Below are 17,156 nucleotides of genomic sequence, written 5' to 3' on the forward strand. Positions count from 1 at the left end.
TCCCTGCGGTGCATTTAATTTGAGACCAATCCACGGCATGAGAACTACTGGTTTCTGACCACTCAGTTGTTAACGATTCCTGGCCTTTTCAAAAGCCCAGAAGTCCTGGGTAATTCTATTCTGCCTCTTTCGATTCAAAATGTGTTTACTATGGCATCTTTCACTCCCTCTCCTACCATGTTGTGCACCATTGCAGTGTGCTAGTTAGACAGCTGACACTTCCCACCCCAGAAGTGGCTGCATTTTAGTGCGGGGCATTGTGATCCTCACGGACCACGTGTGTCACTGTTAAAGTTTGTAAAGATCATTGGGGATCCTGCATAACAAAAAGATAAATGGTTATATTGCTTCTTATACTGTAATAATGATCTGTCTCTAAAACTAGCCACTGTATGAATATTCGTAGCTATGTGTTTTGCCTGAATTCAAGAGTATGGAATGCACAAGCTCCTGAACTTAAATGTAACTGGATCTGTGTTCTCTACTGAACACTTGAATACCCCGCTCCCTGCACTTGCTTTTGGAGTGCTGATGTCTCTGCCTGTACCAGAAGACATGTCTAATGGGGGTGAGGTTAGGGGGTGAGCATTCAAGTCTCCTGGACTCTATTCCAAGCTCTGAGAGGGGAGTTGGGTCTAGTGCTTAGAGCAGGAGAGTGGAAGTCAGTACTCCTGGGTTCTGGTTCTGGATACTGACCCATTGTGGGACTTTGGAAATGGAGATGCAAAGAGGAAGTGACTTGTCCAGTTTGCAAAGTGGGGATAATCTCTACCTTCTAGGGGGCTGTGAGGCTTGGTGAGATAATGAAGAAGGGTTTTGAGTGCCTCGGTGGAAGATATGGTCCAGCATGGGCCATTCCTTACTCCAGGCCTAACTTTTGCAGATGCGTCGGTGTAGGTGAAAATCTCTTCTCTTGAAACCACAGGTCACTGTCGTGCCTCACTTCCATTTCAGGTGCCCCAAGCCCCAGTGAACAAGGAGGATTTCGTACTCGTGCAGCGTCGTGGGGTCAGCATCTCCCCAGAGGCAGCCAGCCAGTACATGGAGTTGATGAAGCTGATGAGGCAGCAGCACGAGGTAGAAGATCCAAGGGGGGATCAGCTAGGAAGAGAGGGTTGGGTTGGGTTTTCAGAGGCTTAGAATCTACGGGGAAGCTCTTCAGAACAGCAGTGACAGGGGAGTGGATTCCTCGGGGACTGGAGTTTTCATGCCCAGGCTTAAATGAAGTTTCTTGCCCTTCTTCCTCCAGGAGGAGATTCTGCCAGCTGTGATCCTGGGAGTGTTAGGATCACACCAGCTGCTGCGGCTTGTTAAGTCAAACTTGCTCTGCCTCTTCTGGAGTCATCCCTTTGCAAAGGATTGTGGGATTTCGGTGGGCATAGCAAGAAAACACAGGTGTCTTGTTGGTTCCCAGATTGAGAGCCGCTGATCCAAGGCATTAGGCAGGGGGCCGAGGGAGACTCCAGTTTCGTTAAGCAGACTTGTATTGCTGTAGTGTGTGTTGGCAGGAATGCCATCCTGATGAGTGTACTGGTTGGATTGTAAAGGCCTGTATGAGGAAGAAAGGATAACTTGGGAGACAAGACTCAGGGGTTCTATTTCCAGATCCACCATTGACTCGTAGAGCGACCTTCCCTTTTCCGTCTCAGTGGCTCCATCTGTAATTGTGAATGAGAATACTTCTTTCACAGGAGGCGGTGTCAGTGTGTGTTTGTGACATGCTGCAGATCCTTGGATGGATAGAAGGCACTAGAGGGGGGCAGATGGTGGTAACTTGCTCGTGTGTTTTTGTCCCAGATGTGTTTGAATTACTCCAAGCAGTTCACTCACCTAGGAAATATCGCTGAAACAACCAAGTAAGTATGTCAGCAGGAGTGATTTCTATCCCCTTTTGTCAGGCTCCTTTCCTTGTGTTGTTTGTACACACCATGAGGCTGCTGCAGAATTATCCAGGGTGTCCGTCCCCGTTGCGTCCGTCAGGGAAGTGATGCATTTCCTTTCTGAAATGTGGTTGTGCTGTGTGGCCGCCAATTTCTGTCATGTTGGGGGCTCTGCTGGATGTTCTGCCTTTCAGATGAGATGCTAAGCAGAGGTCCTGACTGCTCATGGGTTAACGATCCTATGGCATTTTTCCCAACCCCCGTGTCCTGGCTAAATTCCAGCATAGGTAATTCCATACTGCCTGCCTAAAATTCCTGGCACACAGGACACCTCACTGTGCAGTGTTGTTTAATAGCACACACCAGCTGCTGTTTTCTACTCCAGAGGTGGCTGCATTTCAGTGGTGGCCGAAATACTTAAAAGCATTGCAACTTCTGAAGCATTTGGATGAAGGGTGCTATATTAAATATAGAGAGTGTTTGTAGTGATCATATTAAACTAGTAACCCAGTGTCTCCAGTTTCTCTCTCCATCCTAGAAGGTGCTTTTACTAAATTCAGCAGTCTATCTTCCACTCCCCACCCTGAGTCAAAGCTAAGATTAAGATTGCCTTGGCCCAAATGGGTCCAGTTTGCTCCACATCTGTTAGACATAAGCTCGTGGTTTGAATTTGTGAGATAGGAACTGACTCAATGGGTCAGGCACACAGAGATGCCTTCAGCAAGGACAGTGGCCAACAATACCAGATATTTATGCAATGTGCACAATATATGTTACAAAATAAAGCAATTGGGGTGTTGTTTAGTGTCACTCATGCGAAGTTTTGAGGCTACAGTTCAGAGCTTAATAAACAGAAGGGGAGAGAAGTTGAGGGTGCGTCCACGCTGCAGTCCTGAGGTGTGGTTGCAGCTCTACAGGCATACCCAGGTGACCTTCGAGTACAACCCCACCCGGGACCCTGGGTGTGTACGCTGACAATGAGCCCGTGTAACCACCTGCACTGCTGTGGCTAAACTGCTGCTGTTGTTCTAGCTAGGCCTACAGGAGCTGCAGTCCCCGCTTCTGATTGTAGTGGAGACATACCCAAAGCCACAGACAAGAGGGCGAATGGGATAGGCCATCTCCTGCAATCTGTAGTGAGATGGAGAGTGGACAATGCAGGAATGCTCTTCCAGACAGCAGACGCTGCAGGCGTGAAGGTTCTTGTACTGGTCTGAGAGCAGAGCCCAGAATAACAAAAGAATCTCCATAAGAGTAAACTCCTGGCTCATTTTAGCCCTTCCCTCTGCAGGTTTGAGAAGATGGCAGAGGATTGCAAGAAGAACATGGAAATCTTAAAGCAAGCCCACGCCAAAGGCTTCCCATTGCCCAAGTACCACTATGAGCAGAGGACCTTCAGTGTGGTCAAGTAAGTTAATTTGCTGCCAGTTGGTTCCTGCTTCTTTCATTCCAGCCGTGCTATCCCTCATTGCAGGGTGGGAGAAGGTAACCAAGACCTCGCCAATGCTGACATGTCTGGCCCTCCACTGGGCTTCCCGTGGCCTCACTTTTGGGGGAGCTCTTCTATTACTGGTGTGTGCATGTTGACCGCTGCCTCCCAATCGGTCTGGGGCCCTCCCTCCCACTCTGTTCTCAGGAACTGAATAACTGATTTGAGTTCTTTCATGCTATGGTGTGTGGGTCAGGTAGAGATGGGGGCCCACAGCAGGTGGAGTGGATAGGACTGTTGTATGTTTCATCCATGGCTAACCCTATATGCCGTCTTGTTGCCATACTTGATAGTCCGTTAAACACAATATTTGTTAAAACTGAGATCTATACAGCCCACTCTGTGCCTCAGTTTCCCCATCAGCAAAATGGGGATAATACATTGCAATTCTTGGATGGAAGGTGGTGTACGTGCAGTGTTTGAACATTTGTATGGCAGATATATTTTTACTGGTATAGTTGAGACATAGCTGTGTTGGTCTGCTCTATGCAAGAGCAGGAAGTGTCGACCTACAGCAGGGGGCACTGCAGAGCATACCAACTCCACATCCCCAAGTCACTACTTGGCTGGAGGAGGTAAGAATTATTTCATGTTTAACCTTCTTTCTGCCTTATTCTTGAAGGATCTTTCCTGAGCTGAACAGCAACGATATGGTTCTAACTATAGTGAAAGGGATCAACCTCCCAGCTCCTCCAGGTAAAACAGCAATCAACTCTTATTAGCAAAGGAGTGGGATGATGGGGATGTGTCTTATTACCGCTATGAGGAATAACCATAAACAGAGGGGCTGAGTGGAGGTTTTGCTCTGCAGTGGGAATAATCTGTTCTGCTAATGCCGTGACCGATTGGAGCAGGTGAAGAGCCCCAGGCACTGTGACTGCTGTTGAGTGGGGTATCAGCCAAAGGTGGTGGCCTAGGTGCAGTGGAAGCATGGAGCTTTGTCTGACGATGATGTGGGTGGGGTGGGCTGTTGCTATGGTGTCTGCTCGAGCTCTTGGACTGCCACACACACAGCCCATTTTCAGCTGCTTTTTAATTACCTTTTGTTAAAATACCCCAGAGGCTGTTGGTCAGAGCACCAGCAATTATCACTGGTGCTTTTCCCTGCTCTTCTCGTATGGGATCCCCTTGTGGACTAGTAGGTGCATCAATAATTGTGTGTCTGAAACACGGTTATGCAGAGCTGTCCCAATAAAGAGAAGAACCCCACGGGGGCTGGGACTCAGATGATTAGAGTCTGAGTCTAATCATGACATGTCAGGAAAATTGTCAGGAAAAATGTCAGGAAAAATGAGTTCTGTCCCAGACTCTGCCACTGATTGTGTGACCTTGGGCAAGTTGTTTAGCCTCTGTGCCTCAGTTTCCCCATGTGTAAAATAGGGATAATACCACCTAGCTCTTGGGGAAGAGGACTGAGAGACTTAATTTATTAATTGTTTGCAGTGTTGTTGTAACTGTGTGTGTTCCAGGATATCAGACAGACAAGGTGGGTGAGGTAATACCGTTTATTGGACTAATTTCTGTTGGTGAAAGACACAAGCTTTCGAGCTTGGACATCACTCTTGTTTGTGTCGCTCAAAAGCTTGTTTCTTTCACCAGCTGAAGTTGGTCCAATAAAAGATATTACCTCACCCACTTTGTTTCTTTAATTTATTAATGTTTGGCATCGACTTTGAGATCCTGGAATGAAAATTGCTATGGAAATGCAAAGTTACAATTTATGAGGAACTTAAGTACCGTAGAAGATTTGCTGTCTCCATATTTTCAGCCTCAGTTGGAAATAACCCTGTCCTGCAGCAACTCTGTCTATTCGTCTAGGTACTTACCTAGTACCTGGGTACTTGTCTAGGTACTACGCCATCACCCTAATATCTGAGTGTCTTACAGATGTTGTTGATTATCACAATGCCCCTTGGAGGTAGATCAGTATTTCTACCCCCATTTTACAGAGGGAGAACAGAGGCACCCAGAGGTTATGTGACTTGTGCGAGGTCACACGGGAAGTCTGGCAGAGCCACACACTGAAGCCATTTCTCCTGAGGCCCAGTCCTTAATCTGAGCCAACGCTCTTCAGCAGGATTAACTTTTAGTGAAATGTATCCAGTCGTTAGCAGAGGAGGAACAAAGTGGGATATGGGGCGATAGGAGGGTATCAGACAAAAATAACACCAAAATATGATCAAATAGCAATAGCTGGGCATGAGGTGGATGGTGGTAACTGTGAATGTGTGGGAAGAAATGAGCAGAACGTGAGACTGCACAGATCTAGGATGGATTATAGACTCTCTCTCTGAGTGAAAGCATTTGAGCTGGTTGGCAAATGGTTTTTTTCCCCCAAAAGAAAATTTATTTTTTCTCAGAAAATTTGAAAACTGCAAAATTTCTACTTGGAAATGCTGCTGCAGTACCTTATGGGAGTTGTAGTTTGGGTACCTTGTGCTCCCATTCTCCTACACACTGGGCTCCCTGGTTCACATGCATCTGCCATGATGCACCCACTCCCCAGTTGGAGAGGGGAATCCCTGGCTGTGGTGCATCGTGGAAGATGTAGTCCAGCCAGGGAGCTCAGCTAAAGTCGAGGAGAATGGGGATGTGAGATAGCGGAACTACAGCTCCCATTAGGTGGTGCGGCAGATTATCCAAATAGAAATACTTTGGTTTGGGGGCATTTGGGATTTTTGCGGAAAAGCCAAAACTTTCTGTGGAAATTGGGCACTTCTTGTGAAAAATATTGTTGAATCGAAAACTCACCTTTCCATCACAGAAGAGTTTTGACAATTTTCAGCCAGTCCTAGAAAAAGGATTTGTCTCCCGTGTAGGCCAGAACCTTCTGTCTTAAACAACCATTTCAACTATCCCCGATGTCTCCAGTACAGATTAATCTGCCCTTTAGTTAAAAAGCTCTCTCCTCTAGTTAGGTAGCTTCAGGGGGGATTGCTTGCTCCCAGTAATCCTATTAGAGTCCTTGGATTTGTATATCATGTGTCGCATATTAGGTCGTCGTCTTTAAGCTATAAACTGGGTGGGTTTTTTTTGTATTTTAAGGCGTGACTCCCAATGACCTGGATGCCTTTGTGCGCTTCGAGTTTCCCCACCCCAACGCGGTGAGTTATGATTGCTGCTCGGCAACATTCCCAGGCTTCAGTTGGGAAGGCTCAGTTCTCACGCCCCCTTGTTTTTGTCTTGTGTTGTAGGAGGAAGCTCAAAAAGATAAGACCAACGTGATCAAAAACACAGATTCGCCCGGTAGGTTTCCGTCTGGAGTTATGGGTGCGTGTGCGTGTGTGTGTGTTTGTGTTGGGAGGAGGGTTCCCTTGTTAGCCTTTCATTTCTGAAGACTAGAGCTCTGGCCTTCAGGTGATCTGCATGTGGAATGAGCCCAGGTGACAAAACACCCCACATGTAATCGGGTAGTCTCTGTTCAAGAGAGTTGCAGAGCAGAAATGGAAATGGTTCTGCAATGAAGCCCTTAGATACTGCAGGGATCCTGGATAAACAGCTTTGAAGGTGCACGTCAGTCTTCTATCTGGAGACTTGGGACTGGGAGAGCAGAGGGGGGCAGGTCAGGATTGAGGGACAGTCGCTAAATAGTGTGCAAGGAGCTCATGGGCTGGAATAGTGGGGAGCCAGCAGGCTGGGATTGAGAGGCATCAGCAGAGCTGTGTGTGTGGGGAGCCCAGGACTGGTATATTAGGGTGGGGTGGGTGGGTGGTTGGTAAAGGGACAAGATTTCACTGTGGGGGCAGAGCTGTGTAGGCAAGGACCGCTCAGTGTATGCCCCCTCGGTGCCTCTCTGGATCTGTTTTTATTCCCTCTCCTGTAAGCATCACAATTTCCACTTGCCTGACTTGGAAACTTGTTCTGTGAAATAAGCTCTGCTTGAGGTTGGAAGACCGAGAGGCTGTAATCTCCAGTGACATGTCAGCTGGTGCCTCAAGGCCTTTCTTCCCAAGATTTTGAGAGGCGATGGCTGCAGTGGCTAAAGTAGGGGACTGGGAACCAGGAGTCTGGGTTCTGTTCCCAGCTCTGCTGCTGATTCTGTGATACCTTGGGGGCAGATTACTTCACCACACTGTTTCCTTTTCTCCAGCTATAAAATGGAGCAGGTGGAGGGGGTTATATTGAGGCATAACTAACTGCAAAGCGCACTGAGATCCCAAGGCGAAAATCATTGCAGCTGTGCAGTATTTCCTACTAATCCTATTCCTGGCTCCTGTCTTGCCCAGGGATGCAGTCAACGGCTCTTCCCTTGGTGTGTAATCCTCATGCTAATACTATGATTTGCTGCTGTTCCCTTGGCAGAATTCAAAGAGCAGTTCAAGCTGTATATTAATCGGGGCCACCGAGGGCTCAAGAGAGTCTTTCAGACCAAAGGCCTCAAGTTTGAGGTTGTCCACAAAGGGTGAGTGAGATGCGAGGCTGGGAGCACTGGAGGGCAGGTTTAAATGTCATCCGCAGAAGCTAGAGGGAACCTTCCCTATGACATTCTTGATATATCCTGGGGCGGAAAACTCATGAATACTGGGGGCAGGCAGAAGGTCCATGGCAGCATTCAAAGGTGAAATAAACAAAGGCTGTGGGGCATCACTGCTTATTAACAGCTTCGCTGCTGCCGACGGTCGGTCTTCTGCTGAAATCAACACCTGCAGTACTGTGAGATGGACCAAGCGTGCACATCTCTGTGTACCTGGAGTGCTGGTCGTCAGGTTACTGTTACACTGCGTAGCAAAGGAATAGTGCCTACTCACTGTCCTGCCGGTAAGTGCTCTGTGCTGCCAGGCAGAGAGCTGGGCTCATTCCCTGCCTGTGTCCCGCCCCTGTGTTGGGAGCACCGCAGAGGTAGCCTGCCTGGGGAGGAGAACAGTTTGTCACATAGGGTATGTCTAGGCTGCAAGAGCAGGTGTGTAGGCATACCCGCCAGGGCCCCGGGTGCGTACTCGAGTGATTAGCTGAGGCTGAAGCCTGTGCCACCATGTTTTCACTGGCGCTGTTATCCGTGCTGGCTAAATTAAAGCCAGCACTTGGGTATGCCTGTGTGCGCGACAGTCACCCCCCCTCGCGCTGTAGCATACCCATAACAGCACCACTCACTAGGCCACGTCAGCAGCAGCAGTGAATGTGTGGCCCTGCTTAGCTGGAAGGATAGTGGTCACGGTGGGGGAGAGGGATTGCTGGATTGCCCGGGCTCTGACAAGGGAGGAGGGGAGACGACTTGTGAGTGGAGGGTTGTGAGAGTCTAGGAAACATCTAGTTGCTTGTAGAGAGAGGCTGCATGGAGATTGACACTGGTGCAGGGGAAACAGTCCTGGAGACAGCGGCGTGGGACTGAGCTGAACGGAGCAGCAGCTGCCGGAGGAGGGATATATTAGCCCACTGGTGCAGCACCTCCAGAGCACAGCTGGCCCTTAGGGGGCACAGAGCCGGGACCTTCCCCCAAAAGCTGAAACCCGCCCATCGACGTGTTAGATCTGGGGGAGTGCTGCTGGGATCGTTCAGCGTGGGAACAGGGGTCGGAGTGGCAGGGTTTTGCCCATTAGTCACTTCTGAGAATTTGATTCCCACTTTGGGGACGTTCCAGGGACAAACAGGTCTTTGTGGGAGCTGGGATTGGATGTCTTGGGCTGAGGGATTGATGAGGACTTCAATTTAATGTTGTCATATCCTTTTCTCCCTGCTCTCCCCCCCCCCCCGCAATCTCCCAGGGGGCTGTTCAAGACAGACCGCGTGGTGGGGACAGCACAACTGAAACTGGAGGCGCTGGAGACTACGTGTGAGCTTCGGGAGATTGTTGAGGTAGGAAACGGTGAAGGGTTCCCCTCCTCCCTTTAAGCAGCTGCCTATAAATCCTACCCCCTTACCCTTCAGAGTCTCAGTCCCAGAGCTTCCTCCAGGCCAGAGGAGCTGAGATTAGAAAGGAGCAAACAGCAGAGCACGGGCAGGGGCTGGATGTTATTACCAGCTGCTTGAACTCTCTGGTCAATGTCGGGCTGGTTCTGTTAATGTGGCCCCCAACCATTTCCAGCTGCAGTCAACACCTCTCTGAAATACTTCCCTGCTGTACAGTGGGTAGAGAGTGCACGGCTGTAGGAGCAAAGGCAGACACTGCGTCTGGATGGGTTTTTTTAATGGGCTGGATAATTGACCAGTAATAAAGATAATTCTGCTAAAATGAGGATAATCCAATCTCATGCTTCACAGCTGGAGGCCGCAGGGTCAGGAAGGAATTCCAGTCCCCTTTGCTGTGAAGTATTTCACTGTCAGCCCGGGTGCCAATTATGGGCTTGAGCCTGTCTCTGAAGACTGTTGGAGAGAGGATACTGGGCTAGATGAACCCCAGTGGTCTGCCCCAGGGAGGCAGAATGCTAGACTAGATATGTCCTGAGATGGGATATTGGACTAGCGACCCCATTGTTTCATTTTGCTTTGGCCTCCTCTTGATTTTTCACTGTTTCCCCCTCACCCACTTCTCTGCTCCATTCTTTCCATGCCTAGCTACTGGATGGCCGCCGGCCCACAGGGGGGAAGTTGGAGGTGATTGTGCGTCTAAGGGAGCCTCTGAGTTCTCAGCAGCTGGAGACAACAACAGAGAAATGGCTGGTTATTGACCCTCAGACCATGCCAGCGGTAAGGGCAGCTGTCTTGATGGAGCTCTGGGTTCCCTGTGACCCAGGCAGGATGATGCTAGGACTGACTGGGAAAGCCTCCTAATGCTAAGTGCCCTGCAAGAGAGTCAGATCCAGCTCTGCAGAGACTTTGCCTTAGCCCCAGGCCACTGGAGTTGGGCCGCCAGTCAGAGGAGGCAGCGTCCCTCAGGGTGTTGGCGTGAGAGAGGGAATGTAAGTTGGTCCCAAACAGAGCGGTCACATCTCCTCGCCCTCGCCTGCAAAGCTTCATCACGCACCGGGGTCCGAAGAGCTGGGACTTGACCGAAAAGAAAAATTGCCCAAGGAGCAGCATGCAGCCGGTCTGCCTGGGGTCACCCATGTGAGCTGTGGTGTTGCCCCCGGGGATTTTGCTCAAAAAGGCCCTTTTCCCTTCTAATAGAGATGCAGCACAGTCCAGTGTGCAGGGCTCTGTACTGGGGAGATTCTGTTCCCAGCTATGCCACTGACATGTGTGAGGCTGGACACTGGACAAGTCATTTCCCAAGCCATTAAGTGGGGTAACGATCCTGTCCTGGCCTCTTGTAAAGCACCTGGAGATCCGGGGATGAAAAGGCATCGCAGTGCTGTGGCTTATTTTGAAAGCTTCTGCTTCTTCTTTCAGGTTGCTCTCCCCAAACCAACAATCGGTCCAGTAAGGGACATGGGCAACAGGTACGTCCCACTCACGTTGGCTTGGCTTAGTTGTGCTGCTTGAAGTTTTTTCTGTGCTCTAAGGAAACTGAGTATTTGTCTGCTTAAAGATCCTTCCCCTCCCCCATTCTTTCGGGGGTGGGGGGGGGGGATTCCTGCTGGATGTTTTGCATTCCTGCTGAGCTTTTGCTTCTGTAGCTTTGGACGATGAGACATGTGGGCATAAGCAAACTACCCTCCGCTGGCAGTGCTGATATTGTAGACTGTAAACTCCAGGGTAATAATACAATAATAAATAATTCTTTGCCCTTCTCTAGGACCTTCTGTCCACTCACAGAATCGCCCTGCACTTCACAATGTCTTCTCTGGGATGTAGGTCAGAATTATCCCCATTGTACAGGTGGGAAAACTAAGGCTCAGAAACGGGAAAGTGAGTGGTTATGGAACAAACTGGTGCCAGAGTAGGGAACAGAACCCAGATTATTTGCCTCTCGCTCATGTGATTTAGTCACTAATTATCCCTTCCCTGCATGGTGCTCTGACAAGCTGCATTATTGCACAGTATGGTAGCTGCTCACGGTAACACCCTATACCAGTTATTAGAGTTATTTTGTAACTGGGGTGGGGGAAGGGGGAATGCTTTTATTAGAGCAGGGAACTGAGCTCATTCCCGGCTCTGCCACTGACTCACTGCGTGACCCCGGGCAAGTCACTTTGCTGCCCCATGCCTCAGTTTCCCAGTTGTAAAGTGGGAAGAATGCTTGCCTTCATCGAGCGCTCTGAGATCTATGGATGAGCAGTGGTGCAGAAGTGCAAAGCTGTGCTCATCTGCGACTGATTTCCCATTTGCTCCAGTGGAGAAAGCAACTCTCTCCATCCTGCTGGACAGACCCAACTTCCTGGGTGGGGGTGAGGAAAGATCAGTAAAACAGCAGCACCCACAGAGAGACTTGCCACCGTAGCCAGGACAGCAAACGGAGAACATTTGTGTAGCTGTCTAATGTATGGGATTGCGGCCACCCTGCCCTTCCCATATTCATGTGCGGAAAGGGGGATCCTGGCTAGATCCTGGATACATGGGGAGGGGATCCTGTCAGTGCTGGCTGAGAAGCGCTCTGAGATGGCAGTGTGCTGTGCTTAGATACCTTAGGCTGTATGTCCAGCGAGTCCTATCAGGTTCCCTGAATGGGATGAGTGAGACTGTGCAGGCCCTGCTGAGATCAGGGCGCAGCCTCTGTCTGACAGTCGCTGTTTATGGTCTCTTGTCTCTGTCTTTAATTTCCTTTCAGAACGTCCATCTGCTCAGTGCTGTAGCAAGGCCGGCTCTGGACCCTCTTCCTCCTCTCGGGCCCTGGAAGTTCTTACGTGGAACACCTTTCGCTTCTGCTGGCCCTGGAAGAGTGATAGCTTAGAGTGACTAGCGCATTTAGGGCCCCTGGTATTCCAGGAACCTCCTGCTTCAGTCTAATCCAGGGATACTCTCCCTTTTGCTGGTGTCCTACAGACCCTGCTCCCCGCTTCATCCTCCTGCCACCTCTCCCCAGTGGCAGAGGTGAGCTATGCATCTCCTGAGAGGGCAGAGAAAAGGTATGAGGTGACGTGATGTGTGCAGAACAGCATGGAGGTCTCGAACAACTCCTCCGGGAGCTAGGGGTAGAGATGGGGGAGGGGGGCAGGCAATGGGTTTTCTCAGCACCAGGCTGGAGGCAGGGAGGGAGAAGGGGAAGGCTCAGAGGCGACAGAGAGAAGTGGTGAAGAACAGAGGCTTGAGGAGGAGGAAGGCCAAGCAGAGAGTCAGGAGAAGGAGCAAGAAATCAGGTAGGACTCAGAGCTGGAGAGAATAAAATGAAAAGGAGCTGGGTGGGGGACAAGCAGGGGCTAGCGAATACAGTGTAGACACAGAAAGAGTCACAGCACTGGGGAGAGGTGGCAGGAGGATGAAGTCGGGAGCAGTCTGCTTCCCAGTGATGTGTCCCAGGCTTTGGATCTGGACTGGGGAGAGCAAGTGGACTGTGGGGGTGGTGGGGCGGGGGGGGGGGAGGGACAGCAGTTCCCTACCTCCCTTCCCTGCCTGGATCCCTGATTTCCCATGACAGAGGTCCCAGCTCTGAAAGTATCTCTCAGCCGGAGTGCAGCAGGTGATGTCCTGAAAGGAAATGGCAAGGATGGGACGCGTGGGTGTCTGGACATGGTGGGTGGGGGTGTGGGTGTGTGAGAGTGAAGAGCTATGTCTGTGCAGCTGTAAAAATGTTTCAATGAGACAAACTAATCCATCCCCAGCAAAAGGTTTGCCTTAGTTTGTACCAGAGAGGAGACAGCGATACTGTTAACTATGAGGGGAAACTGAGGCACAGTAGAGGGCAAGTGACTTTCTCAAGGCCATGCAATGAGTTAGTGACACAGCTGGGAATAGATCCCAGGAGTCCTAACTCCCAGTCCCATGCTCTAATCTCCCCACCACTAACTGGCTTCCGAGAGCCCAGCATCTTTATGCAGTGGGATTTGTGTGGCGGCAGGGATCACTTTTCTGCTTTGCCTTCACTCCAGGACCCTCCACCTCCTCAGGGGTTGTCAGAGTTGGGGGCCCTTCCTTTAACCTGATGAATGTTCCCTCTGTGCATTTGGACTGACCCACTTGGTCCAGGTGTGCAGGCCATGACAGAGGGATGCAGACTCTCTCTGGGGGCCTGCAGCCCATCAGTCACTGTGCTGCGTGGCAAGGCTGGGAAGTGAGAGGTAGCTAGAGCTTGACAAGTGGGGGTCTGATGGGAACACCACACTGGGCTCCTGTGTTTCCAGGATGTTTTACAAGCGCCGGTAGACCACAGTGCACTGACATGCACCGGGTCTGAGTTAACACTCCCACCAGTCTCCTAACCTGTTGACTCAAAAGGCTTTTATGTTCACATGTGGTGGGTGGCTTCTCTAAAGGCTGTGTTGTTTTCCAGTCTTCACGTGGACTAGTGATTGGAGCAAGGGACTGGGCCTCTGGACTCCTAGGCTGTAGTCACAGCTTTGGAACGGGAGTGGAGTCTAGTGGTTTGAGCTGGGGGGCTGGGGTTGGGAGAGTCAGGATTCCTGAGTTGTAATCCTGGCTGTGGTGGTGGACAATTCACTTCCCCTCTCTACGCCTGAGCTCTCGTCACTCTGTCTGACACAACGTGACTGAACTTGACCCACCCCTCCCTGTTCCTTTGTGTCCCTCTTTCCTTTCAACACCATGTAGAGCACCCAAGTGCCTGTCTGGGGACAGCGCTGCCTCTGCACCCCTCCCACCTTCCCCAACGCGACATCTAGTCCGGCAAAGCCATCGAACTGGGAGCTAGAGCTACTGGCAGATGTCAGGGGAGCTCATTTCTAGGCAGCGGGAGTGGGTTCAGATCACAGGAGCATGCTTGCTATCCCTTCAAGGGGCTGAAGCCTGCTTTGGAGTAGCAGCTCTGGCCTGAAGTCAGGCATTCTGGCAGGGCAGAGCTTCCCCAGGCCATGAGGATCTCGGTAGGGTAAACCCTGGGATCTCTTCTGCACTGGCGTGGTCTCGATTCCTGACCGTCTCTCCTCTCTCTGGAGTCAGAGCATGTCCCCTCTGGGGAAGTCAGAGCGAGGGGAAGTTCTAGCCACTTCCTGGCCCGTAGTCGTGCTCTGTACGTACCTCCGGGGGGAATGGAATCCTGCCCCTTTCCTGGGTTTAACCAAGGCTAATGTTTCTCTTTCCTCAGCAAACCCATTCACACTCTACACAGCTTGAACGTCTTAGCCTTTGACAAGGAGAAGCTGGAAAAGAAGGTGAGTGAAACCCGATGCCCTATGCCTGCCCAGATTCTCCCGCAGCATCAGCTCAGCTAGGCCTCAAGTAGAATTCTGTGGGGAAGGGGCGGGGGTCTTCTGCAGCTGCTGGGTTATGCCACGAGGGACCTGGGTGATCTGGAGGTTAGTGGCAGAGCTAGAAATAGAACAGTGGCGACTTGACTCCCAGTTGCCTGCTTTGACAAAACTTGCACTTACCATTTGGATGGGGAAGCAGTTCACGCTGCAGGTTTTGGAATGGACTCTGGCCTCGGGGGCGTTGAATCCAAGAGCTTGGCTGAGGCCCGTCCCTATTTAGGATATTACCCTGCTGGTGGCCTGGTCCGAAAGCGAATGGAAAGATTCCCTTTGACTGCAGTGGGCTCTGGATCAGGCCCCAGCACGTTAATTCTGTGGGGCTGCCTCAGCCGGGAAGGCATTTCCCTCTCGGGTTCACCTTCCCCCTGGAGCACCGATTCACACCACAGACTGCCCTGACTGTGCTAGGATTTTAAAATGTGTTGGCTCTGTCTCTCCCTTGTGCAAGCATGGTCTTTGGGGCAGGTCCCTTCAGGCAGCGTCCAGCTGCTGTCTCTGCTGGGCAGGTCCTCACCAGCCCTGCTCCCGGTGCGGGTTCCCAATGAACTGGAATGTGAAATGATCTTGAGTTCAGGAACCCACCCCGCCCAGTGGCCGCCGAGGGGAACCAGCCGCTTACGACTTGCAGGTCCCGTGCTTGGTGGGCTTCAGTGGCTCTTGCCGCACAATCACAAAGGTGCCAGGTTATGGGAGACGTGGCCGCAGGTCATGTCCCCTTCTAGGGGCAATGTAAAAGGGCTAGAGAATGCCCTGCCACTGGATGCATCCACCACTGACCTGCGCCGGGCTCACTGGGTCCTGGCTGCTTTTCCAGAGCTGCCCCCCCAGCCCGTGCTCTCTGCTACCGGCGCTGATTCCCGCCTGCAGCTTGCAATGGTTTGATGTATGTCAGGGCTTTGTGGGCTCCCGTGTTTGCCTGGGAAGCGAACGTGCCTTCTGGCTTTGCTGGCAGGTGTTGGCGTACAGACAGGCTCACAGACCGCTTCCCAGCGAGCTAGTGGAACAGTACCAGGACATCACACAGCGGAGCCAGTGGCTGAAATCCCAGCTGCAGCATGGGGGCCCTGCGTTCAGGAAAGGCAAGTGCAGCCCGGCAATCGGAGCTCGTTTTGGGGGGTGCTGCCCATCGCAGTGCTTGTGAGAAGTGTAAAACCTATAATCCCGGCTTCTGCCCCAGGACGGGTACAGCCTGACTTGCAAGCCTCCACCCTGAGCTGTGGGTGAGTCGGCCGTTCCGTCGTGGCCTCGCCCTCTGAAAGGGACTTGGGGCAAGGGACACACGTCCCACTAGGACTTGGGCAGAGACCAGTGATTTGTCATGTCTGTGGTAATTCCTAAGCCGCGTTCCTACGGCACCTTAAGGACCCCCCTGCTCTTTTTAGCCGTAATGCCTATGCCTGACTGGGCCTGTTTAATCTCACTCGCTCACCCCGTAGGCACAGGGGTCGTGCCAAGAGCAGAGACTCCCAAACCACAGAGCACTGGCCAGTCGCATGTGCTGGGGCTGCCTTGCTTTAACTGAGGGATTGCACTAAGAGCAACTGAACAGAAGGGCTTTCCTAACGCTGCATGACACTGAGCAACCGCCACAGCGAGCGTTCTGCAGCTGGGGAGGGAAGGGGTCTTGAAGAGAATCGATATTCAGCTGCATTCCCCACCCCAGAAAGGTTTGAAGACCCCCGTCCTGCCTGTAGAGGCTTGACTGAATCGAACCTTCCTCCCCCTAGAGTACCTGACGCAGCTGGAGAGGTTCCTGCAGTTCTACACCGAATCTGCACGGCGTCTCGGGAACGAGGGCAATCGGGTGAGGAAACCGCTTACCGTTCTCTTCTCCCTGACAGAAAGCTGGGGCAGAAGCCAAACGTTGGTTCTGTGATCGTGTGTGGTGGGACAGGGCCGGCGTCTTGGCATGAGCCCTTTCCACTCGTGACAAATAACACGGGGCGACTGGAATCTGTGGGACTGGTGTCTAACTTCACGTGCTCACTACTGCCCAGTGGTTCTGTGGGGGCGTAGGTAGAAGCCTGGCAAGATTCTTGTGCCAGGCCCATCGCTCGCTGCTGCCAAGGTACCTGCTTTAAAGCAGCAGAGCTGTCAAACTTGGCATGGTCCCTGCAGCAGCTTCCCCCCGCCCCAGGGGAGTTAGACTTCCTGATGCTTGTTGTGTTGGTTAACAGGACGCTGCCAAGGAAGCCCTGTACAAGCGGAATCTCGTGGAGAGCGAGGTAAGCGTCCCCGAGCAGCTGAGCAGGGTCAGAGTGCATTTGGCCAGGAGTCCTGGGTTTATCCTAAGAGCAGGGTCAGTTTCCCACATCTCAGCCCTGGACCCCCACTGGCAGCTGGAGGGGAGCTCAGTCTCCATGGCCCATTCCCCCCTTGGCCTCTCTGCCCGGGCTGTCATGGAGGGGGCTGACCAGCGACGGAGCCGTTCATTAGATTTATGGTGGCACCGACGCAGTCGATTTTCCCAATCCTTCAGGCCTGGAAACACCAAAGCTGTCCGGCAGTCCCAGGATCTTGGGGGTCCCAAGTGCAAGCCGTAGCTCCCTCATGCCGACCTGCTGTGGTTTCTGTAGCCCCCGCCCAGGAGTTAAGTGCTGCTTGACC

At 51.7% G+C, this 17,156-nt stretch overlaps 1 protein-coding gene across 5 annotated transcripts in view; it reads left to right on the forward strand.

The window, feature by feature from the left end:
• CC2D1A (coiled-coil and C2 domain containing 1A) overlaps nt 1-17,156 on the forward strand; it is a 35,295-nt gene that overhangs the window by 14,714 nt on the left and 3,425 nt on the right. For 2 of the 5 annotated variants that reach the window (XM_077838228.1, XM_077838227.1), the window contains 14 exons: nt 955-1,077; nt 1,798-1,856; nt 3,172-3,288; nt 3,992-4,065; nt 6,415-6,473; nt 6,564-6,615; nt 7,672-7,771; nt 9,072-9,162; nt 9,862-9,993; nt 10,636-10,685; nt 14,384-14,450; nt 15,502-15,628; nt 16,277-16,353; nt 16,727-16,774. In XM_077838228.1, coding sequence (XP_077694354.1) covers nt 955-1,077; nt 1,798-1,856; nt 3,172-3,288; nt 3,992-4,065; nt 6,415-6,473; nt 6,564-6,615; nt 7,672-7,771; nt 9,072-9,162; nt 9,862-9,993; nt 10,636-10,685; nt 14,384-14,450; nt 15,502-15,628; nt 16,277-16,353; nt 16,727-16,774 — 1,176 coding nt within the window. Of the gene's footprint in view, nt 1-954; nt 1,078-1,797; nt 1,857-3,171; nt 3,289-3,991; nt 4,066-6,414; nt 6,474-6,563; nt 6,616-7,671; nt 7,772-9,071; nt 9,163-9,861; nt 9,994-10,635; nt 10,686-10,981; nt 11,041-11,953; nt 12,252-14,383; nt 14,451-15,501; nt 15,629-16,276; nt 16,354-16,726; nt 16,775-17,156 lie in introns of those variants that run through there. The other 3 variants (XM_077838231.1, XM_077838229.1, XR_013348459.1) reach the window with 3 other exon arrangements.

The sequence above is a fragment of the Eretmochelys imbricata genome, chromosome 20, assembly GCF_965152235.1.
Source record: "Eretmochelys imbricata isolate rEreImb1 chromosome 20, rEreImb1.hap1, whole genome shotgun sequence".
Classification (NCBI taxonomy): domain Eukaryota; kingdom Metazoa; phylum Chordata; order Testudines; family Cheloniidae; genus Eretmochelys; species Eretmochelys imbricata.